Genomic DNA, 26,091 nt, shown 5'->3' with positions numbered 1-26,091 from the left:
CCTTCTACACATGCATTATAACCCAGGTTAGATCGGTTTAAGGGGGGGGGGCTAGACAACATTTAACCAAAATGCGAGAGGAATCAGGAAGAATCGAGTTAAAGGCTAGAAAACACATGTTAAAAATCTGCCCTTTAAACCTGGTTCCTCCTGAGAAACACGCACCTTTCCATGCATGTGTAAACCTGCAGGGATGGAAAATACATGTTTTCCTTAACTCTCTCTCTGTCTGGACTCCCTCCTGCCCCCCCCCCCCCCCCCCCAATTTCCTTCTCAAATTACCAGAGGAAGCTTTCCATGCAGGCCTGCAGCCTTTGCCTCTCTTCTTCATCCCTGGAAGATCCAACAGGGGGTCTTGGAAGAGAAATCCCCCCTTTCCTACCCGAAGCCCTCCTTTGACTCTTCCAATGGAGGAGGGTGGGAGGAAGGTTTTACGCCTTTTTGGAGTCTCCTGGTAAGTGCAGGTGAAATGGGGTGGAAGGAGGAGGCTGGCAGTGCCAATGCCCACCCCTGCTGATCCCTCAGTGCTGAGTATCTGGACACCACACCTGCAAAAGCATGGGGTTTAAGGCCAGCTGTCTGACCTCCATCCCAAGAGGAAGTGGGATTTGAAATCCCAATTCCTCTTGGATTTTTGGCCTGTCTGGAAGTGCCCTTAGATACATACATAGTTCATGATATCTAACAAAAAGAGGTTATCTGACTTAGTTAGAGGCTTGATATCACCCTTAAAGTTCCTTCAGCATATAATAATTTGAAGTTGATAGTGTCAAGTGCTGGTTAATATATATTTTATTGACCACAAATCCCTATTGTGCTGAGTTGTCATTTCTACTTGTCACTTAGATTACATTGATAATTTCCTTATAGATAGAGTGATATTGACTCTATAATGCAGCTTGGAACTGGTTTGGGAGAAATCAGTTTAACTGTGCAGATCAACAGGTCTAAAACCAGTTTGAGACCATTAACCACAAAAGCCTGGCCTCAAACTGCTTTATGTTTTCCCCTGCCATTTCTAGGAGAAATGCATACCAGTATTCCAGAGATATAGGAGGTGGTAAAAAATGGAAAGTTAACCCCCTGCTAGCTAGCTGTGCCCTTGGGGCATATTCTGGCAGGCCCCTCTCACTCCCTCATTCCGAATCCTATAAAGTGATTCAGCAAGAACAGATCTCAACAATGCACTCTGTATGCCACTGAGATGATTTTGCCCTGCAATCTGGGATATATTGGGATCTGCTGCAATGCATTCAAAGGCTTAATTTGGACTTTCCTGTGGCTTTATTTAATATGCTGTATACACGTTATTCTGTGCTGAAGCGCATGTTGGCAGCATGCTTTTTGTCACCACTGCAGTTTTGAGTCAGCATGGAGCCATATTAAATGGTTAGCGAATAGACTCCAGGTTCCATGATAACTGCCATTATATATTTTGGGGAAACAGTGGTGTTTTTTTTCTTGATGAAAAGGAAGAAATAAAAAATAATGCATATTTCAGATAAAATATTTAAGCAATGGGGCAGGGGAAGCATGAGATGAATAGTATTAAATCAGTTTTCCAGAGTATGGTTATGCTTCAGCATGGCCTCTGCTGTTTCTTGTGGCACACATTTTGGTACCACATTTTAAATTCTTTAAAATATAGATTCATGCATAAAGTTTCAACATTACTGAATAAACTAAATATTCTTTGCATTAAGATGAACTTGAAAGAATCTGCTCCATTCATATTTAATTTCTTATTGTACAGAAGGTACACTAAGGGAAGTATTCCTAATTAACCTTGCTGTGTGAAGTGAAAAGGGCATCTTATCAGTTTTAAACTCGCTGTATATATTTGGCTTAGGAAAGCTGAGACATAAATCTTTTTGACATTCAGAGACCAAAATATTTTGTACTTGTTGCTAGGATGCAAAAGGTAAACTTGCATTCTTTGGGAAGTATGTGTGTGTGTAGGGGTGGGAAGGAACAACTCATTGTACATGAAATGTTTTACAAATTATATTGGTTTTAAAATGAGATAACAAAGTACTATCTACTTGTTAGAAAATAAACAATGGTCATGAAAGTTATAGTAATTATATTCTGGAAAGGAGAGAGAGTTTACCCCTTTTCTCTTCTCCAGTAGAGCTTCATGAAAGAGAGTGGAAGCTTTTGCTTCAGTGCTTCATTAGCTGTCATTTATAATTTTGTAATAGTTTAGACACTTGTTTTTAGTTTATACAATTTTTATATTATGGTTTGTTGAACAAACTATCTTCATAAACCACAGTGGGTTCAGATCAGCTAACTGTAGTTAAGACTAGCCACTTTTTGATCAGGTTTCAACTTTCAAGTATGATTAGCTGTTTGGAAACAGAAGCAAAAGCTTCTAAACATCTTTATACACATATGAATCCACAGTGGAGGAAAGGGAAGTGGGAGTGCCAAAGACAATATTTGTTGATGTAAGCCTAAACTGTATCTGAAAATTGGAAATGAGTAATTCAAATCGGTTAACTGTTATTGGTATTTCCCTCTCTTTCTCCCAGGTTGCATGGGCAGCTTTGCTGAAGCCAGCAAAGGTGTTCGGTGATGGCCAGATGCTTTCTGGAGCATACAATAAAAATTGTATGAACTAAAAATTTTATGAACTATTTGCTGTGGTAATGGGAGGTCAACATTGTCCCTTTTTGTTGTACTGCTAAGATGAAGAAAAAAGGAATACCAGCATCAGCCTGTTATGAATAGTGAAGCAGTTCATATTAGAGCAGCTGTTCACACTCGCCTTGAAGTGTGGGACTGTTCGGTGTCATTAAAGTCACATTGAGGTCCATATGGCGGAAGACAGCGGGTCATCCATGGGACATCAGGGAGAATCATTGGACAGTGCCCTGTTTCTCCCTCTTACCATCTCACGCTGAAATCCGTCAGGCCTCGGATCCCATGCTGTCCCCAGCCTTTGCTGACTACCCATGTTCTCAGGACTGCTGCTTAGCACGCTTCTGAGACACAGCCAGGACAGAAACAAGACAAAAGTCTCTCTGGAAGTAGCCCTGCATCATGTGATGGGCTCCAGTGGATTCTGTCCTGGCTACGTCTCGGCAGCATCTGAAGACAGGGCTGAAAGCCCATGTTTTGAGGTCTTCGAACTCTGGAGCATTCTCAGACTAAAGCCCTTTCTACACTGCCATATAATCCAGATTATCAAATCAGATAATCCATATTATATGAGTCTACATGGCCATATAATCCACTTCAAAGCAGATAATCTGGATTTTGTATGGCACTGTCATAATGTGTAGTAAAACTGGGTTAACCCAATTTACCCTCTATTACAAGATATTGTCTGGTCATCCAGAAGCAACTTCTGATCTAATGTAGGGTTTGGAGTTGGTATATGAAAATCCCTTCTCTCTTTTTCTCCTTCCCTCCCTCCCCCTTCCTCTCTCAACACTCCAGTATTTTATTCCAAACTCAGTCCTCACTGGGTTTTAGAGCTTGTATATCAAAAATAGATGCATTTGCCTACTCTAACAATATTACAGCTTCGATACAGCCATTGGTAAAATAACATTTTTGCATAAACCAGGAAAGATCCATCCCAATGGTTACATTGTTCAGGAAGACTTGAATTGGAAATCCATGGCATGATGCAACTGCGTTTCCCATGGCGTTGTATTAAATATGACTGAGGGATTGGTGAATGATGTCCTTGTCTTCGGCTTTAGACTGGTTGATTAAATGCTGTTAACATCAGAGGTTTTAAGGGGTTTTTCTTTATTTAAATATTTGTGTTCTGCTTAGGCTTTGAGGGCATAGTTTTTATTGCTCTCAGTGAAAGCACAAGTGTCCTGCAGGAAAAGGTTTGCTCCACACTGAAATCATATTTTGATAGCTTCAAATGTATGCAGGAAAATACCATATAAATAGCAGAACAGGAAATTCCACTTGATCCAACACTTATTGTCATTTTTGGCTCCACTATAAGGCAACGGCAAGCCTAGAGTGTTTATACATGGTTTGGTTTGCTATCCCATTCACATACAATACTATGGCTGAGATAAAATATTTGGGTGTCAAGTATTTAAACATGCTTTCACATATTAAAATAAATGTTAATGGTATTCGGGATATAAGAAAGAGAAACATGCAAACATAGTTGTTGGTTGTTTAAAAACTATACATGACATGCAAAGTTCAGAGGCTATTTCTAGTGCTATTTTTGTTTCGTTCTGTCTCATTTCCAACTGACAAAAATTGGATGCCATATAGACTATTTTATTTTCACCACTTTTTCATGTTGCTATACAGTAATTGATTTTTTGCTTTTATTGACTTTGCAGTCTGACTGCATTCAGTCATTTAGCATTATTATTATTATTATTATTATTAAACTTTATTTGTACCCCGCTAGCATCTCCCGAAGGACTCGATGCGGCTTACAAAGGCCAAGGCCTCAACACACAATATAACAATACAAAACAAAAGGCAAATTAAAACAATTAAAACAGTATAAACAACAAGCAGTAAACAATATGCTAAAACACAATAAAACTGGGCCGGGCCAGAGTAATGGGTACAAGATTAAAAGTGCTGATGTGACAGGTGAAATATAAGGCTTATAGGGCAAGTGCAGGGTGCGATATGCAATCTAAGTTCTAATAAAGTGCTTATAGGACTTGGTATTGGAGATTTCCTATTAATCTGGGAAGGCACATTGGAACAGCCAGGTCTTCAAGTTCTTTCTGAAGACTGCCAATGTAGGGGCCTGTCTGAGATCCTTGGGGAGGGTGTTCCAGAGTCGGGGGGCCACCACAGAGAAGGCCCTGTCTCGTGTCCCCACCAACCACGCTTGCGACGCAGGCGGGATCACGAGCAGGGCCTCTCCAGATGACCGAAGTGAACGCGTGGGTTCATAGATGGAGATGCGGTCACGGAGGTAGGATGGTCCCAAACCGTTCAGGGCTTTGTAGGTAAGCACCTGCACCTTAAATTGGGCTCGGAAAATAAATGGCAGCCAGTGGAGCTCCTTGAACAGGAGGGTTGACCTCTCTTTGTAAGGGGCCCCAGTTAACATCCTGGCTGCCGCTCATTGGACTAGTTGGAACTTCCGAGCCGTTTTCAAGGGCAGCCCCACGTAGAGCGCATTACAGTAGTCCAGTCTGGAGGTGACCAAGGCATGGACCACCCCGGCCAGATCAGCCTTCGCAGTTGGCGCACGAGTCTCAATTGTGCAAAGGCCCTCCCAGACACCGCCGACGCCTGAGCCTCGAGCATAAGCGATGAATCCAAGAGGACTCCCAGACTGCGGACCTGTGGCTTCAGGGGGAGTGTAACCCCGTCCAGCACAGGTTGCCACCCTATACCCCGGTCAGGATTACGATCGACCAGGAGGACCTCTGTCTTGTCGGGATTGATCTTCAGCTTGTTCCTCCTCATCCAGATAGACACAGCGGCCAGGCACTCGTCCAGCACCCGAGAGGCCTCCTTGGAATTAGGTGGAAAGGAGTAATAGAGTTGTGCGTCATCTGCATAGAGGTGACACCCAACTCCAAAACTCCGGATGACCTCTCCCAGCGGTTTCATGTAGATGTTAAAGAGCATGGGAGACAGAGTAGAGCCTTGCGGGACCCCACAGCTCAAAGACCAGGGGTCCGAGCAGGCATCTCCCAGCTTCACCACCTGGGATTTAGCATTCCACTGTCATCCCACTATCTCTTTCCTCTTAACATGCACATGTATTTCCACACATCACCCCTCAAAAATAAATAGCTAAATTTTATCTGTACAATTTCTTGAAATTCTATCATGCTAAATAATTTATAGTACCCATAAATATAGTTACCTTGCTCTTTGTTCACCCTGACCCCCAGTTTTGTTAACTGCCATCAAGTTGACTTCATTGTTAATGACCATCAAGTTGATTTTGACATGAGTGGGTGGGATTTGGGGGGGGGGGTATGTTTAGTTTTTAAATGCTTTAAATGTAACTTTACTTGTATTTTTATTGTATTTTAACTTTTGTAACAATGACACAAATATTTAATCATGTGTGTGTGTGGATGTGTGTGTTTGCATTGTTTTTAAATTCTATTGAGTTGAGTTGTTAGCTGCCTTGAGTCCCTATAGGGAAAAAGACAGGATAAAAATAAAGCAAGCAAATAAGTAAAAAAAATAAAATAATGAGATGCCTTCAAGTCTCTATGTATGAAATTATCATTACATACATTTGAAATTTAACCGGTTGCTTCATAATATTCAAGGACACTTCTGTGTCACTGGGCTAACGAAAAAGGATATATGGCCTATGGGACATATTTTGCCCACACTTGATTTACGATATACTTTTGTAGGTTACTACCCTTGATATTGCTCAGCAAGTGAGCTAACTGGGTTCTGATCTTCTTTTATAGACTTTTTATTTCCAGTTTATGGAACTCAACAGATGTCATGAATACTATTATTCTATACTCACTTAATACATTCTTTGTCTCATTGCAGCATCATACAGAGTCTGCCAATCCAACTGTGCTACCACCATCAGCTCTGCCATTAGAACTGTTAAACAACGCTGTTGCTGGATTTAGTACAGTGGAGGAACTTATCAGATACCTTGAACCAGACAGATGGCAACTGGATTTGGAGGATCTATACAGACCAACATGGCAACTTCTTGGAAAGGCATACATTCATGGGAGAAAATCTAAAGGTAACTAGCTTTCTCATTTCTCTTACCTTTTTGCCCCATCTCCATGCTATATTAACTCCTTATAAGAATTTTGTTATCAAGGTGTTTCTTTGACACCTGTGTGCTTATTATATCTTCATGGTTATAATTCCTGAGGTATTTACTTCTTTCACAATATAACTTGTTAACAGTCTTTTGAAACAGGATAGATTCTCTGGTGCTACATTTCTGCTCATATGACTCCTCATCATTCATTAACATTTATCACTGCAAACAATATAGAAAACTATTATATCCTCAGGTCACATCTGATATGGAAAATTACAAATATGCTTTTGTAGCATTAAAACTGGCAATAATTGTTTTTACTATATACCTTTGCATTGGCAAAAGGTGTTTTTTAATGCAATTTGGAAAGTGAGTATTGAATATTGTTTGTACAAACTCTCAGCTATTTCCAACTTGGCCGCCTTTGATTTAAATGTCATTTTTGAATGTGCATGCATACCTTAGTTTGAAATCCTGTACTCATTCACTTGAGTATAAGACCAATTGAACCTGGTAGATTTAAACTTCTAAATAGAAATATAGATAAATGATTTATAGATGGCCCGACACACACTTAAATATAATCAAAATAAATCAATGTCTATTGACTAGTCAAAACTTATTTTGGGGGGTGGATAAGAAGACAAGGGCGACTCACAGCTGTATTAAGTCTGGGAATAGGTTGTTCCACTGGTTCTTTTCCAACACAATAATCATGTCATTCATGTTGAGAGGCAAGACAGTGATTTTCAACCTGTGTTTTGGTGTTTTGGCCTATAACTTCAGTTTACCAGCTGTTAGGATTTCTGGGAGTTGAAAGCCAAAACATCTGGGGACCCACAGGTTGAAAACTACTGGGCAAGTCCATTGTTTAATCAATAGGGTTTGAATTCCTTGTTAAAACTTGTTTCCTTACTTGTATAGATTAATGGGAAAGGGATTTGCGTTTAGATGATGTAAAAGTTGGCTATCTCTTACCTATGCTTGGGAACAGAAGTGCTTCATATTTATGAATTTGGAGGATCTTAGAATGCCTCTATTTGCATGTACATAATGATATGTCTAATCAAATACCATTGAGGTGGTAGCTGCAGCTCTCCTGCATGTTTGTTTCTCAGATACTCAATCTCACTCCAGCATTATGAATGGAGAGAGACTAAAGATCTAGGAGATGAATAAGTAGAAGTGCCACTGTTGCCTCTAAGGCAGATAGCAGATATTATAAAGGATTCCAGATTAAGGGGAGTGAGTGGGGGTTCAACCTTTCAGTGCATTTCTAGAAATGTCCGCTCAGAAGTAAGTCTCATTCTCTTCAATGCAGCTTACTTCCAGGGGAGTTTGCATAAGATTATAACTAATGCTAGTGATGTGGACAATATTTAGTCCCTTTACCCGTCTCCTAGGTTGATCACTGAGAACATGTAAGTAACACTATAACAAAGTGGACAGGATTGTATCAAAATTAAATTTCATATCCTGGTAAACTACTGAAACATTTTGCTATGGAATAGAAACTAGGCAAAAAATGTTTCCAGTTTTAGTTTTGGATGTCTACCCTGAATATAGTATAAATTTCTGGCTTCTTATCTACGTGTTTGCTTTTATATGAACTCTTGTTTTCAGGCATTGAATTTTTGCCTATTTATTGTAAGCCGCCTTGAATCCCCTTGGGTGAGAAAGGCGGGGTAAAAATGCTGTAAATAAATAAATAAATATTAATATGTTTACATGGACTCCAATGTCCTATGGATTTCAAGTGCGGACAGTATTTTAAATATATGTAAATAACTCTTTTCTAATTAGAATATTGCTCTTTTGCCAGTGTGTATTGTAATGCGGCGCAAAGACTTTGGTTAAAATCTATTCAAAACCAATTCCACAAAAGCAAAAGTTTTCTCAACCACACGCAACCAACAGAAAACTTTATGTAGAGGGATAACTGTTTTTAAAAGAATTCTAATTAGATGCTAAAATAGAATTGCCAGTGAATAAACATATCAAACTATTGCCACGTCCTTTTCTTTAAAAAAGACCACCCTTAGACTGCATTACTGAGTTTGTAATATAATAACCTAATGTAGAAAGAGTGTTACCTTGAGAGAACATGACATATAGAATTGTTCCAGAAATGTAATGTTTAGTTTTCAATACAATGTGGGAGCTTTATAGAACATCTTATGTAATGGAGTGGGGTGTGGGACCAGAGAGTGTTGAGTTTTTAAGAGAAAGTATATGGCTGAAAGTGTAATTTTTATTTTAATTTGCATGTATCTTTATAGCAATCATTGTTGGTAGCGGTGTAAAGAAACATAAATGAGTAATTCTGATATATGTACAGCTGGCATTTCTGTGTTACTGTTCTATAAATGGGTTAACTGTCTGGCGAAACTGTTAAAAATCCAGTTCCATAGCTATTTGAATGTAGATAAATATTAAGATCAGAATTGTGACACTGATGTTTATTTCCCCCCTTTTTTTGGAGGGGGGGGGGTTGAGGAGAAATCCTTTCACTTTCTTTTTTATGCATGTTTTGTATAATACAGAAATAGACAATTGCTGCAGGAACCAATTTTTGCTGCAGTCCAACATTCCCCTTAGTATAGCATAAAATATCCACATGTAGAGATAGGCTACATCAGCACTAGGCAAATCCCATGCCAAATAAAACTGTGCAATTCACATCAATGGGTGAACCATGTTGTGCAGCTGCAATGCACAATACTTCTGTGTATGCATCTCCCCTTTCACCACTGTAAGCAGAATATAGCAATTTCTCTGTGAATAATAATTAGCACTGCATGTATAGTTTAGCTCTCATATGTATATGGTACTAATAGGATGCCAGCCCTGTAGACCTATGGCAGATTGAAGCACCTTACATTTGACTGGAAAGCAACCAGAAATCTGACTTCTGGCTACTTTTGGTGCCCATGTCTGGTTTTTCAGTGCTGGCCCTACAATTGAGATCCTTTTGGATGGATGTGGGGACTTTGGGGGGGGGGGGGGCTTCCACCCCAAAAGATATAGCCAGTCTGCAACATGCACTTTTCCCATCCTTGGTATAGTGCACAAGCCAGCTGTAATCTATAGAATTTAAAAGATATATTCCTCATCTTCACTTCAGTTTTTAAAAATGTTTTCCATGCAAGATCTCCTGCGATGGCAGTTTCTTTTCCTAAACAAAATGATTCCCATTTTTAATTCCCTAAGGGTCAAAACTTGAGAATTAATCAATCACTTGGTTTCTCTGCTACTAATGGGGAAAAACCACACAATTTTGATTGGCAAGAGAAATTTTGTGCTTGAGAAGAAAGCAGAATCTTATAAAGATGAATTCCTTGATTTAACTTAAAATTGTTGTGCATGGATGATCAACAAATGGAAATTAAAAAAAACAAATATGCAACTTTTTATATTCCACTTTTTAAAATCTGGTATGCCCCACTCTAATGTACTGAATGACCATGCTCATCTTCCCATCTCCACTGATTTTAGCTATCTGAGAGGCTACCTGGCAATGATGGGTACTATACTCCACCACATCTAAGGACACCAGGAATGGATAATAGACAGCATGTGGTAGAAGCTAGACTATTGCAAGGTAGCAGGAATTCCACCATAATCTCAGAAGCTCCTCACAGAAACCATTGGGTGAACTGCCATTACTAAATGCCTGTTTTATAATTAAAACATCTGGTTTAATTCTCATTGAAGGTTTTATATATTCCACTTGCAGATTTTGTTTTTAATAATCAGTGCTTCAAAAACATTTTTATTTGAAGGCACACAGTATGAGCATTTCCCTGTTTGAGTTGGATTGGGTTCTCAGGTAAAAGCTCTGATTCATGCAGTTACATTGCCACTGCAAACAACCCTGTGTTCTTTCTGAGGTTGCTCTAAAAAGTTCTTTGACTACTGTGTCAAAGATGATGGATGAAAGGGAGCCTAGTTCAAAGGGTGTTTAAATACTCACTTTATAATAGGTTTTGTAGCTGAATCCACTTTGTAATTCCAAATAACCTTTTCTTCTGGTTACGTAAATATTTTAAGGGAATATGTGTGTGTGTTTTCTCATCTTGCATTTTACCCTACAATGTGTGAAACGATACTATAGGCAAGGCAAGGCAGATATGGAAGGGTCAAGAAGGATTTTTTAGTTCAAAATTTCAACTGAAAAAGCCTTATATGAAGCTGCTAATAATCTATTCAAGTAAAACATAATATTTTGAAAAGGTGATGAAACTTAATTTTCCAACTCCAAATAATTTTAGGTAGAATCTGTATATTGGTTTATAGTCTGAGTTTACTGCAATTTAGGAACAACTCCTTGCCTCCAAATTCTATCTTAAGAATCACAAGGAAATAAATTAAATATTGTGGCTATTATTGTTTGTGTTATTGTGCATTCCTTCCCCCCCCCCCCAAAAAAAAATCACTTATTGTATACGAAAAGTGAATATGAAAAAATCAGGAAACATCTTAAACATCATAACTTCTAAATACCATGTTAGGAACTATTTATTCTGAAGCAATATAATGAATATATTATACTAAATCTTTCCTTTTTTTGAATTCTTCAGTTGTAGATTTGAATCTTCTTAGAGAGGAAGTACGAATGTACAGCTGCACACCACGCAACTTCTCTGTGTCACTGCGTGAGGAGCTAAAGCGAACAGACACCATCTTCTGGCCGCTTTGTCTGCTGGTTAAACGTTGTGGTGGAAACTGTGCCTGCTGCCAGCATTCTTGTACTGAGTGCCAATGTGTCCCCACAAAGGTTACCAAAAAATACCATGAGGTATAATGTTTTATTTAAGCTTTCCTTTTTGTTGTGGCCACAGACAACTATTTATGAAACAATTTTCAGAGTGGTAATTATCTTAGTTTGTGCAACACAATCAACAAACGCTCCCATAGCATCTTAAGGTTATGACCTTAAGGTTATGACCAGCCGCTTTAAGTCTCCTTTGTGGAGAGAAAAAGCAAGGTATAAATACACATAACAACAACAACAACAACAACAACAACAACAACAACAACAACAACAATTTATTTGGTTGAAAGTGAAGTGATTGATGCATGTGATGATTTGAGCTGCAGTCTATGAAAGCTCATACCAAAAAAGGCTTGTTAATTTTTAAATTGTCACAAGACTTTAAACAAGCTCAGTGGAGGCAACACCATCAAGGCCATAAACACCTGGGCCATACCTGTCATAAGATATACTGCTCACATCATAAATTGGATGCAGATGGAACTGAACAATTTGGACAGAAAAACAAGAAAACTCATGACCATTTATCATTCACTTCATCCTCGCAGGGATGTTGAAGGACTATATTTGCCTAGAAGATCTGGTGGCAGAGGACTCTTAAAGGTAAAACAAGCAGTCAAAGAAGAAGAACATGCCTTAGCAGAATATGCAAAGGAAAGTGGAGAACCTGCTTTGATTGAAGTCAAAAGTCAGAAACTCCTCAAAGCACAGCAGACAAAGAATCAGTACAAGAAGACTGCACTACAAATTAGAGCTGACAGCTGGCACAACAAAGCATTGCATGGACAGTTCCTTGACAAAATTGAAGGAAAAGCTGATAAGGAGAAGACCTGGATATGGCTCATGAATGGGACACTGAAGAAGGATACAGCCCAGGAACAAGCCATCAGAATAAATGCAATTAAGGCCAAGATCGAAAAATCAGCTAGTGACCCAAAACGTAGACTGTGCAAGGAAGCTGATGAAACCATTGATCACATCCTCAGCTGCTGCAAGAAAATTGTACAGACAGACTACAAACAGAGGCACAAATATGTGGCCCAAATGATTCATTGGAACTTATGTCACAAGTACCACCTGCCAGCAGTAAGGAACTGGTGGAATCACAAACCTTCAAAGATAGTGGAAAATGAACATGCAAAGATACTGTGGGACTTTCGAATCCAGACTGACAAAGTTTTGTAACACAACACACCAGACCTCATGGTTGTGAAAAAGAAAAAAAGTTTGGATTATTGATGTCGCCATACCAGGTAACAGTCGGATTGACAAAAAACAACAGGACCTCAAAATTGAACGGTAAAGGCTCTGGCATAAACCAGTACAGGTGGCCCCGGTGGTTATCAGCACACTAGGTGCCATGCCAAAAGATCTCAGCCAGCATTTGGAAACAATAAAGACTGACAAAATTGCGATCTGACAACTGCAAAAGGCCACCTTACTGGGATTTGCACGCATCATCCGAAAATACATCACACAGTCCTAAACACTTGGGAAGTGTTCGACTTGTGATTTTGTGATATGAAATCCAGTATATAGATCTCGTTTACTGTGTCATACTATATCTTTGTGTCAATAATAATATTTTATTTGGTTGAAAGTGAAGTGATTGATGCGCGTGATGATTTGAGCTGCAGTCCATGAAAACTCATACCAAAAAAAGGCTTGGTAGTTTTTAAAGTACCATAAGACTCTTTGTTATTAACAAAGGCTAACAGAATCCTTTTGTTAGGGCCAAACAGCATTCAGTTTGCAGCACCAGAGATTTCAAGGTATCTTCTCCAGATCGGGGAAAATTGCCTGTTGCAATGTACAACATTATGATAGTAAACCAGGGTTGACTTCAGGTTTGGGGGCCCTCAGTGGGGTGCCTTCAATTGGCTTTTATCCTTCAACCAAAGTATTTAATAAAGAGGTGACAAAAACTCCTGTTATCCATCCTTGCTGTTCCTTTGCTCATCCCTTCTGAACTCAAGGGTGGACAAAGAAACAGGCAGAAACAGCAAAGATCATGCTGCCCATGGTTTGCTCAGCAAAGGAGCTTCTGCTGATAGATGATCAGTCATGATGACCTTCAATAACAGCATAAGAGAATAAATGTAATTCTCAAGATAAAAGAACATTGGAACAACATCATTATGAATCCTGTGGGAACTGTGACTTACTCTTTCTTGGATCAAGAAACCATCTCATTGTTATAAGTTTCCTAATTAACAACAGGTCACCACTAACACTCCCCCCCCCCATTGTTGTACAAATGGAATGGTGAACCCATGAGAAATTTGTTATAGAGCTATAGCACAAATATGTACTAGCCTGAAAGATGCTTTAGTGTATAGTTCATAGCTGGTTTCTATCATAGTGGTGGGAATGGGTTTTACATAATGACTGAGTGGAAATCTAATGACAAGACTGTCTCTTTGTAGGTCCTGCAATTGAAGCCAAGGAACGGTGTTAGAGGACTGCATAAATCTCTGACTGATGTACCTTTGGACCACCATGAGGAGTGTGACTGTGTGTGTAAAGGGCATTCGGAAGGATAAAAGGAACTACATGTGCTTCTCCTTCTTTGCAGTACATACAAAGAGTGGCTGATGTTGTTCTGGGGTTGTGCATTAATTTCCTTCTGTAATCTCAGTTGTTTGCTTTGAGAATCTTCGGTCTTCAAGATCTGACACTACTGGGGCACACAGAGAGAAGAAACCAAGCTGGGATTATATATGCAATGTAACAGGAAGGTTGCTTGAAGGCCCCCTATCAGGATGAAGAGAAGAAGGCATCAATGTGGGATTGTTTTCCCCCTCAATATATATATATATATATAAATATAATATCATCTCCCTCGAACATCTTATATTTTAAAAGATTGAAGTTTAGAAGTGTAGGGAAAAACAATAGTCAAAGAAAACTTGGACTGCTTATTCTTGCAAAGTTTTGTTTGCAGGTTTTATTTTGTTCTTCTTGGTCTGTTACTTCTGGTTTATATTAAGAATATCTGGAATTACTCTTAACTCAACTCACCAACACCTGTATATTTAAAATCAAAAGTGTTTTTAATTGTCTTACAGACAGTCTTATTCTGATTTAAATTTAAATTTTGTCACTGATGCAAGTAGAAAATGATAGACTTTCTAGTAAGGTTCCTGTTGTTTACTAAACATTCAGTGGTCAGTATATGTGAATAAGGAAGAAAAAAATGACATTCAAGGTGTGGCTCTTTTCTTGTTCTTATGCCCTGCAAGTATTTTTGTTTGTTTATAATTTTATTGTGTACATTTTTATACTCTCTTTGACAGCATAACTATTTGCTTTTCTAATCTTGTTAAATATATCTATTTTTTACCAAAGGTATTTAATATTCTTTTTTATTACAACGTAGATAAAATACTGTTTAGTTTTGTAAGACTTTGGAGTCAGAGTTATAGAATAGAGGAAGAATTACTGTTTCTAAAAGGCAAGGATCTAAATCGTGCATCTGCACATTAAAAAAGGTAAACAAGGGATGTGAAAATATTACTCTGAATTTCATAGTTTTTTTTATAACTAGCTTCATAATACTGGTGGATGAAAAAAGAACATAATAGCGGTCAAACCTCCTCTTCAAAAAATAGTGCCTCAGTCCAGATGAGGTCTGTGCACAGAAGCAGGCTTCAGCACATTTAAATAAGTTAATATATATTGGTTGTCACATGAAGAAACATTGGCATAAATTGAATAATATCACAATACAAATGATAGGGCAGGTATCCACCTGTGTGCTATTGTTCTCAGTGGGTTTCATTGTCATAATTTTTTTATGTGTATTCCCATCAACATTCTGGTGCAATTACTTATAAATATTTTGATATGTGACTAGTGTACGGTCAGGAGGCAGTTGTCTTCAAAAAAATCATGAACCCAAAACAGAGAGGCCTGTTCTATCTCATAGAACTCATCTGAGCAAATTTCTACTGCGTATAGTGGAACTTTCTTTCTAGTAAATATGATGAAGATATAGTCTTATTTCATTGTTAAATTAAGAAGTGAAAGAAAGATTGAGAAGAGCATAACTAGCATACATAAAGTGCCTCCAGAATACATAACGTGCTCATGAAAAAGACACATATATTTATTGCTACAGGTGTAAGGTTTTTATTTTTAATATTTTATTATTTTTATTATTATTATTGATTGTTATTTCCTCATAAGAACAGTGGGCTTCCAGTATTCTAGTGATGTATAATATAGTTTCGTGAAATGCAGTTTTGTTTATGTACAGTCTATATGTAAGCCAGCACATTTATCCCACCCTTTGCAAGCTCTGGAAAAAGCAGTAAAATATTTTGCTTGTAAAATGCTTCAACACTGCGTCGTGTGTTTTTCTATTTTCCTGTTTACTGTTTGCATTTCTATATTTTAAGACTAATTGTAATTGCACTTGTAGGGGAAGAAACTGGGTGCCATCAACATTCATACATGGTACATAGTTCAAATTTAGTAAAAATTCCAGGCATACAATCTTTTGCTGCATATCTATATCTAGCAGTACAGTCTGTTAGTAATAGTAGAATGTGTTGCCTGCAACACATGGTGAACTCGTACATTTCATAGGCTCTTCTTTGAGAAGGAATACTCAAGAAATGGTTTCTCTGAATATAACCTACAGTATCTGTTATTACCAACACCACGTTTCTCCATCCACAGATATTTCTGATTTATACCACTGCTATCTATGTCAGCAGATGCAGAGACTATGTATGTAAAAAAGCAGTAAGTTTGGCATTACACAAGCAGGTTCTTATATAGTTATCAGTTGGAAAATAATACATCAACTCACGGACAAAATCACATATCCTTTCCTGAATATTATTTTCTAATGAGAATGAATTTGCATTCTGTTACCATAAAATATCTTCAGTTTTACAAGTCATGGTTTAGGATTGGAAATTTATTTGTTGTGCTTTTTTGTGGGGTCGAGTGTTCAGCTGACTTGCAATGTTTGTGATCTGATAGCTGCTAAAGAGATTTCTTCAGTTTTGCTTGCAGTATCCCTCCAGTGTTTACATCTGCTTTGTTAATCATTACTTTAGAGTTAAGACTGAAAAGATAAGAATGTGAGATTACAGTGTGCCACAGGGTAGCAAAGAACCTGAACCTAGAAAAGTAATCCTGTGTGAAATCACACCTTTATTTTTCAACCTGGCTCAGGTTTCTAGAAAGAAAGACTTTGAACTATAGCCAGATATCTTCCACATGAAATTCGGCTTCCGATGGAAAATAAGAATACAAAGAACAAGAAACTGCTTGCAGGGCAGGGAATGAGAATTTTCCATTTTCTTTAAAGGAGTATGGATTGCACTCTTGCTCCTTTGTTTTATCCAGAAGCCCAGAGTTAAGTATCTTCAAAGAGAAATGAAGTGATAGATTGCAGAAGCTGCTCATACCTTGGAAAATGCTATTCTACCAGCCATTCCTAGCTCCTTAGACACATAATAATTTGAATAATATTTATTTTTCTTCTATTGTTTTGTTGTTGTTGTAGCCTAGTTCATAGTCCCACCCATGGGATAAAATGATGATGATGATGATGATGATGATGATGATGATAATAGGTATGGGGTTACAAACCATTACATTCTTTTGCAAAAGACCCACAATATTGCAGCAATGTAGCAAAACAAAAGGTGCTAACATGGGAGCAGTGCCATCTAATAAATATTCTGCAATCCTCCCCTTTGAGATATTGGAATGATGTTTTGATGTATGATAAGTTAAAGGTAAAGAGTTTCCCGACATTAAGTCTAGTCGTGGCGGACTCTGGGGGGGGGGGGTTGGTGCTCATCTGCATTTCTAATCTGAAGAGCCAGTGTCTTTTGGCACCTCCAAGGTCATGTGGCTGGCATGACTGCAGGGAGCACCATTAACCATCCCGCTGGAGCAGTACCTATTGATCTACTCACATTTACATATTTTCAAACTCGGTTGGCAGAAGCTGAGGCTAACAGTGGGAGCTCACCCCATTCCCCGGATTAAACAGTGATTTGGTGAGCAAGTTCAGGGGCTCCATTGATGTATGATAGAATGATCAATTTCTACATAGGCCTCTGTGAGTACAAACTATGGCTTATTAATATCAACTGCAAAATTGCACATGTTTACCACTTAAGATTCATCTACAACCGGCAGTTTATTATAGTGTAACTATGCCCCAGAGCAGTCCCGGATCTGCCATGTTCATGCCAAATCCAGATTTGAACAGCTGGATACAATGGTCAAACATGGAAGGTTTAATTAAGTTCCATATAATGAATGATATTGTATCTGTGGAGCGGCAGAGGTAGAAGAAACATGTGCTGTTTAGTTGTAACTTGTATAAGAAAGAGAGAAACCAATACCTCGGGCCATACATTACACAAAAAAATCATACTGGGATCCTTATATTAAAACTACATTTTATTGGCTGGCCAGAATGCTAAAATGACATGAAAAATGGCCCTTTTTCTATTTAATGCAACTCACCTGAGAACTGCATATTTGGTGTTTATTGGTGTAAATTGTAGGGGTGATGCCGATACTTGAGCTGGTTCAGGATCTTGACTCCTTGTTAACAGCTTGGTTGTTTTAACTGGTTGTAATGTGGGTTGTATGTTGTATGTGTTAAATTTGTTTGTCAAATGTTTTGATATGGCCGATAGGCTAATCAATAAAATATATTTGCCAAATCCAGGACTTGTTCAGATGGCCTGGGCATGCATTTGTTGTGATGGCATGATGTCTTCTATGTTGCCACTGCTGCTGTTCCTTAGCGGGCCATGCAACCAGCAAGGAGGCAACAGTGATTTGGTAATTCCGAATACATGAAGAGGATTCGACAATCTGAGTATAAGAATGTGCAAAGAGGGCAGTTGGTTAATTCATTGATGGGAGAAACCCGTTAAATAGCAATTTTAGAAACTTTCTCTCTTTTGGGGGAGGGGGCAAATTTGTTTAGACTACAGCTCTTGTGTACCATTAAAAACAGCATTCAGGTTAAAAAACAGAAATTGATAAAATTTGCTTTTTCTGCAAAGCAGAGCTATCCAAAAACTTTCTTTGTTTGGACTATAACTCTTTTAACTTGTTACAAAGGTGTTAAAAACAAGTGCTTGGAAAACTTTATACTCAACCAGTGACACATGTTCTCATTTGGTAAACTTTGTGCTTTTAATTTGAAAAATATGTTCTGAACAACTGTGGTTAATGTTAAATGTATTGGGCTTATTGACATCACCAGTGTAAATCCCTAGGTCTCAGGTTTGGGCAATTAAATCTCAAGGCCTGGGATGTTCCGGAGTTGGCAATTCTAATGAGGAATTCTCAGCTGTTCCGTATTTTGGTACATGAGGGAGGTTTCAGTCCCAGGTTTTTGATGGCAGAACCAGGAGGAGTGATTCCTTTTCCTGTTGCTGCCTTTCATGTAATCCATTGGAAGACTGAAAAACCATCTGGAGTGAGTTTCTGGCTGGTGCAGAAGACTGCAGAGAAAAAAAATGTCCACTATGATAAGCAGTGGACTATTGCATTGAGCCCATTGTGTTTACTTATTGCCACAATTTTCTATTTATTACCGATTAATCAATTAATTCATTTTTTACAAATCCATATAACTATCCACTCAATTAAGTCAAAATTCTGAGTTTGACTAATTCACAGGAGTAAATTTGTGGGTAAATAAAATAAACACAAAAAGCAAAATGCTTTTTTATTATGTATATTATCAGACCAAGATTGTTTTTTTAAATAAAAATGTAAATGTATGTGAATAATGTGGGTTGGGAGTGCTGCAAATGAACAGAAAGAGCCAAAAGTTGCAGCAAATTGTACATGCTCCAATTACAGAATCCATTCATTAATTTTAAGAAAATCTAGTTAAATATAAATTCTGGAAGGTGGAATGCAGGGACAGTCAATCCATGGAACACTAAAAGAACAGAAGAAAATTGCTCCTGTAGCATATGTGTAAACATTTCTGTTGGCATTTATATCACATACACTGTAATTTAATTTTGCAAACTTTTATACACCTTAAAAGTTGCTGGAAACAAAACAGAAAAAGAAGACACTGATGTTTCAGATTTTCCTTTTTAATTACCTCTTCGAAATGTGCTGTGTGGTATGCTAAATTACTGGTTCAATGACTTTCCTAAAAATGTCTACTGCATGTCAGTTCTTGCTTGCTGTGTGTATTTTTTTTAAAGCAAAGATAACATTTCCATTTTCTTACAAGTACATTCAGCAGGTCAACAAGTTTAACTACCTGAAGACATGTCAGTGTATAAAGTAATGGTATGCTAACATATTTTGGGGAAACAGGAACTAATACTGTGGGCCCATTCCACTAAGAGGTTTTTCTGCACAAAATTCCCTACAAAAGAATTGGCACTGCAACAATAATAATAATAATAATAAAACTTTATTTATAACCCGCCACCATCTCCCCAATGGGGACTCGGGGCGGCTTACATGGGGCCATGCCCAGACACCATACAATATAACAAAATAAAACAATATATCATAACACAATATAATAGTACAAAAATAATCATATACATTACAACACAGATCAGAGCAGACAGGGCGGGCCACATGAACATTTAATTAAAAACTCGGGAGAGAGAGGCATATAAATAAAGAGAACAGGGGTATAAGATGGAACAGTCCAGACAGTCCAAAGAATAAAATCCAAGGGGAGTAATCAAAGGTATATAACATTTACTCCCCGAAGGCACATCGAAAAAGCCATGTTTTTAGATCTTTCTTAAAAGCCAATAAGGTGGGGGCTTGCCTGATCTCAGAGGGCAATGAATTCCACAGTCGGGGGGCCACAGCAGAAAAGGCCCTCTCTCTCGTTCCCACTAGACGGGCCTGGGATAAAGGCAGTGGCGAAAGAAGGGCCTCCCCGGATGAGCGGAGGGATCGAACAGGTTTATAATAGGAGATACGGTCACGAAGGTAGGTGGGTCCCAAACCGTTTAGGGCCTTATAAATGATGGTATTCACCTTGAATTGGGACCGGAAGGTGAACGGCAGCCAGTGGAGCTCCTTGAACAGGGGAGTAGATCTCTCCCTGTAGCTCGCCCCTGTAATTAATCTGGCCGCCGAGCGCTGAACCAGTTGTAGTTTCCGGGCCGTCTTCAAGGGAAGCCCCACGTAGAGCGCATTACAGTAGTCCAGTCTAGAGGTAACTAAGGCATGCACCACCGTGGTCAAGTCAGACTTCACGAGGTATGGTCGCAGTTGGCGCACAAGTTTGAGTTGTGCGAAGGCCCTCCCGGCCACCGCCGACACCTGAGCCTCAAGCGTCAGCGCTGAGTCCAGAAGGACCCCCAAACTGCGGACCTGTGATTTCAGGGGGAGTGCAACCCCGTCCAGCACAGGTTGCCACCCAATACCCCGATCCGACGCGCGACTGACCAGGAGGGCCTCTGTCTTGTCAGGATTGATCCTCAGCTTGTTCCTCCTCATCCAGTCCGCCACAGCGGCCAGGCACTGGTTCAGCATCCGAGGGGCTTCCTTGGATTCAGATGGAAAGGAGTAGTGGATTTGCGTGTCATCTGCGTAGAGATGGCAACGCCCTCCAAAACTCCGGATGACCTCTCCCAGCGGTTTCATGTAGATGTTGAATAGCATGGGGGATAGAATAGACCCCTGCGGGACCCCACAGGTCAATGGCCAGGGGTCCGAGCAGGAGTCCCCCAACTTCACCATCTGGGAACGACCCCCCAGGAAGGACCGGAGCCACTGCAGCACAGTGCCACCAAGCCCCATCCCAGAGAGCCTCCCCAGAAGGATACCATGGTCGATGGTATCGAAAGCCGCTGAGATGTCCAAGAGAACCAGCAGGGTCACACTCCCCCTGTCCAGCTCTCTGCGGAGGTCATCCACCAAGGCGACCAAAGCTGTCTCGGTACTGTGCCCAGGCCTGAAGCCAGACTGCGAGCAGTCCAGAAAATCAGTGTCATCGAGAAACTCCTGGAGCTGCTTGGCAACCACCCGCTCCAGCACCTTGCCCAAAAATGGGAGGTTGGAAATTGGTCTGTAGTTGTTACAAATAGATGGATCAAGCGAGGGCTTTTTTAATAGTGGTTTTACTACCGCCTGCTTAAAGCAGGATGGAACTGACCCCTGAACCAAAGAGGCATTTATTATGGTCACAAACCAATCCAACAACCCATCTTTGGCCAGCTTGACCAACCAGGAGGGGCAAGGATCCAGAGCGCAGGTGGTCGCCCTCACAGACCCAAGAATCCCCTCCACGTCATCAGGAAGAACAAGCCGGAAAGAATCCCATAAGATCGAACAGACAGGTACCTCGGTTACCTCCTCTGGAACTACAATTAAACTGGAGTCTAGCTCAAGGCGTATCTGAGCAACTTTGCCTGCAAAATGGTGAGCGAAATCGCTGCACCTAGTTGCCGAGTCATCGGGAAGCCCCTGTGCCTCAGGAGGCCGCAGGAGCTCCCCAACAACTCGGAACAACTCCGATGGCCTATTGGCCGCAGACGCTATGCGGGCAGTCGTGAAAGCTTTCCTGGCTGCTCGCAAAGCCACGGAGTAAGCCCTAATAGCGGCTTTAGCCCGTGCTTGGTCAGACACATCCCGAGATTTCCTCCAGATGCACTCTAGTCCCCTCCGCGCACGCTTCATCACGGCCAGCTCCTCAGTGAACCAAGGAGTCGACGTGGCTCTACGTAGCGAGAGAGGACGTTCGGGAGCGATCGTGTCCAGTGCCCTTGCCAACTCCCTGTTATAGCGATCAGCCAGGGCATCGACAAGATCGCCAGTCTCCAAGACAGGAAGATCCCCAAGAGACCTCAGAAGTCCATCCGGATCCATCAGTCTCCTGGGGCGGACCATCTTAATGGGTCCACCACCCCTGCGGAGGTTAGAAGACACGGCGATACTTAAACAGATCAGATGATGGTCAGACCATGACAATGGAAGAATGTTTTGCTCTTCCACTCTGACTGTCCCACCGTCCACAATAAAAACAAGGTCCAAGGTGTGTCCTGCCTGATGTGTGGGCCCAGATATAACTTGAGACAGCCCCATGGTTGTCATGGCAACCATGAAATCCTGAGCTGCTCCTGTCAATGTGGTCTCAGCATGAATGTTAAAGTCTCCCAACACTATCAGTTGTTGGGAGACAAGGGCCGCATTGGAGACCACTTCTGCTAGCTCAGACAGAGAGACTGCTGGGTCGCGGGGTGGACGGTACACCAGCAGAATCCCCAAGCTGTCTCGGGCTCCCACCTTCAGGAAAACACACTCGAACCTCGGAGATTGCGGAACGGCGCATCTGATCAGGGCGATGGACTGCCTAAAGATCACCGCGACTCCTCCTCCCCGCCCCCCAACCCTGGCCTGTTGATGCACCCCGAAACCTGGAGGACACAGCTGGGTGAGATTCACACCTCCCAGCTCATCCAGCCACGTCTCGGTGATGCATGCCAGATCCGCCCCCTCATCCAGGATCAAATCCTGGATGATAGCTGTTTTACCGTTGACGGATCTGGCGTTCAAAAGCAGGACCTTGAGGTTGGGGGGTCTGTCTTGAAGACTACCGCACCTAGACCTCTCCAGGGTCGCAAAAACTCTGTTGCGCTTCTCCCCGGGTCGATAGTGACCGTACTTTCTCCTCCCCCATATCACCTCAATGGGGCCACCTCCATGAAAGCCTTCTTCCCCCTGATGGATAAACTGGGTGGAGTTGCCAGTTGCCGGGACTAGTCAGCTGTCCTGGCAAGGAGAGCCTCCAAGGGTACTTGAGAGCCTCCAATAGGACATTCTTGTTTGTTTGTTTGCCTTGTACATGTTGCTGGTTCATACCCTGCCAAGACAGAGATTTCAGAAGATTTCCCTGTCAAAGCAGCAAGCCATTCTCATGTGATATTATTTCTAGCTGAGGAATATAGGCCAGAATGGCCACTATACCAGTGGTTCTCAACCTGTGGGTCCCCAGATGTTTTGGCCTTCAACTCCCAGAAATCCTAACAGCTCGTAAAGTGGCTGTGAATTTTGGGAGTTGTAGGCAAAACACATAGGGACGCATAAGTTGAGAACCACTGGTATAGTGGTTTGAGCATTGGACTCAGACAAGGATTTAAATCCCGACTCTGCCAAGTCACACTGGCTCAAGTCACAGAAGAAATCAAGGGCAAATCGGCTTAGAAAAATGATGCCAAGAAAACCCCATGATAGTTTTACTTTCGGGCCACTGTAAGTCAGAAATGACTTGAATTTAATTTATTTCAGACATTTATATCCCATCCTTCTCACCCCCAAAGGAGGACTCAGGGCAGCCTCACAATCAGCAATCATTAGATGCTAGAAAACATCATATTTTAAAACAATTACAATTAAAAACAATTAAACATTCATTACAAACATCCATATAAACAACCAATTAAAAAGCGCAATTCAAGTCATGAATTGAAGGCACACAAAACAACTCTTCAGTGTGCATCTACATTGTAGAATTAAATGCAATTTGACATATTTGTTGTTGTTTATTTGTTCAGTCATTTCCGACTCTTCATGACCTCATGGACCAGCCCATACCAGAGTTTCTTGTCGGCCGTTGCCACCCCCAGCTCCTTCAAGGTCAAGCCAGTCACTTCAAGGATACCATCCATCATCTTGCTCTTGGTCGGTCCCTCTTCCTTTTTCCTTCCATTTTCCCCAGCATCATTGTTTTCTCCAGGCTTTCCTGTCTTCTCATTATGTGGCCAAAGTACTTCATCTTTCCCTCTAACATCCTTCCCTCCAGTGAGCAGTCGAGCATTATTTCCTGGAGTATAGACAGGTTTGCGATCCAAGACACTCTCAGAATTTTCCTCCAACGCCACAGTTCAAAAGCATCTATCTTCCTTGGCTCAGCCTTCCTTATGGTCCAGCTCTCACATCCATAGGTTACTATGGGAAATACCATTGCTTTAACTATGCAGACCTTGGTTGCCAGTGTAATGTCTCTGCTCTTCACTATCTTATTGAGGTTGGTCATTGCTCTCCTCCCATGAAGTAAATGTCTTCTGATTTCCTGGCTGAGTCTGCGTCTGCAGTAATCCTTGTGCCTAAAAATACAAAGTCTGTCACTGCTCTTCCTCCATTTGCCAGTTATTAATCAGTCTGGCTGCCATAATCTTGGTTTTCTTGATGTTTAACTGCAACCCAGTTTTTGCACTTTCATCTTTCACCTTGGATAAGGATCCTCAGCTCCTCCTCACTTTAAGCCATCAGAGTAGTATAATCTGCATATCTAAGGTTGTTAATCTTTCTTCCAGAAATTTTAACTCCAGCCTTGGATTCATCAAGCCCCGCATGTCACATGATGTGTTCTGCATACCAGTTGAATAGGTAAGGTGAAAGTGTACAGCCTTGCCATATTCTTTTCCCAATTTTTAACCAGTATCTTGTTCCATGGTCAGTTCTTACTGTTGCTACTTGGTCGTTGTACAGACATCACATTAACTGCCAATATTATGAAATCCAGAGAAGGGCAAAGACCTTTTAAAACTACAACTCCCAGGATTCCATACCATTCAGTCAGTGGTGTCGGTATAAATGCACTCTTAAGTCCTTATTGTAAGGAGGTGTGTCAGTGTAGATGCATCTTAAATCCATATTATAATCTATTTTGGATCCCATGTTGGGAGAAAGATGAGATAGCACACCATTCCTTTATACACTGACATGTCCTCAGGTTGTTAATTTTTTTGACCTCTTGAAAGTACTTAAAAGCCTACAATAGGGCTGTTTCTTGGCATCTGCATAGCAATGTTCTTGATGTGCCAAAAATAATAGTTTAAAGTCATTTCGCATATCCAGTGTTAGTTCATAAAGCTCATCGCAGCAAGAGGGAAAGGGTGCACATTGCATCTCCTTTTGCAATTTTACACATCAATTATAAATCAACAGCTACTTCAAGCTTAGAATGTTGCTCCTGGGCAAGATTTAGCTATTCAAGAAACCGGAATGATTGGAATGTAGTTCCTGCTTTTAACTAAAGTAAAATTACTGGCAACCAAACCCAGCTTTTGAAATAGCATTGAGGGTGCAATTTTATTGCAATAAATTCAAACCCTGTTGACCCAGGAAAATGTTGACCTCTTCTGCCAGTGATGCCAAACTTTTAGGAAACTGAAATAGACAGAGAAAGCTGTGTGGAATGTATGTTCTTGCATTCTTGAAAACTTTCATTTCAGATTGACAATGCTAAGTGCTACCACATACAAATATGTTATGCAAGCGCTAAAATGAAAGATTCTGAAGTGAAACAGACAGGTTCCTTTTTAGGCAGCAAGAGAAACAAGTCCTGCCAGAGATTTTTGGAAGTTTTTTATGATTTAATGGTGGAGAAGTTGGGAGAAGGAAGAAAGCATTTAGGTTATCATTTTTCAAAAAATACTTTGGTTGCCCAATAGTGCATTACTCACACTATAAGATGAAGGCAAGCAAAACTAGCATGGCGAAGGGTGGGAATGTAAAAGCAATTGGCTCTCCATATATTTGATTACAAGTCAAGATCAGGGGTTGTTATGTCACTCTATCTTCAAAAGAAACTCTGCCCTTGATATAG

At 40.4% G+C, this 26,091-nt stretch overlaps 1 protein-coding gene across 1 annotated transcript in view; it reads left to right on the top strand.

Annotated features, from left to right (window-relative positions):
• The window catches only part of pdgfc (platelet derived growth factor C), a 128,592-nt gene extending 112,755 nt beyond the window's left edge, over positions 1-15,837 (top strand). The window contains exons 4-6 of the mRNA XM_003221732.4: positions 6,487-6,694; positions 11,302-11,519; positions 13,922-15,837. Coding sequence (XP_003221780.1) covers positions 6,487-6,694; positions 11,302-11,519; positions 13,922-14,038 — 543 coding nt within the window. The 3' untranslated portion in view covers positions 14,039-15,837. The remainder of the gene's footprint in view (positions 1-6,486; positions 6,695-11,301; positions 11,520-13,921) is intronic.
• The last annotated feature ends 10,254 nt before the right edge of the window (positions 15,838-26,091 follow it).

This window comes from Anolis carolinensis, chromosome 5, assembly GCF_035594765.1.
Source record: "Anolis carolinensis isolate JA03-04 chromosome 5, rAnoCar3.1.pri, whole genome shotgun sequence".
Classification (NCBI taxonomy): domain Eukaryota; kingdom Metazoa; phylum Chordata; class Lepidosauria; order Squamata; family Dactyloidae; genus Anolis; species Anolis carolinensis.
Note: the sequence above shows the minus strand (reverse complement) of the source record. Positions and strands in the feature narration are given on the sequence as shown.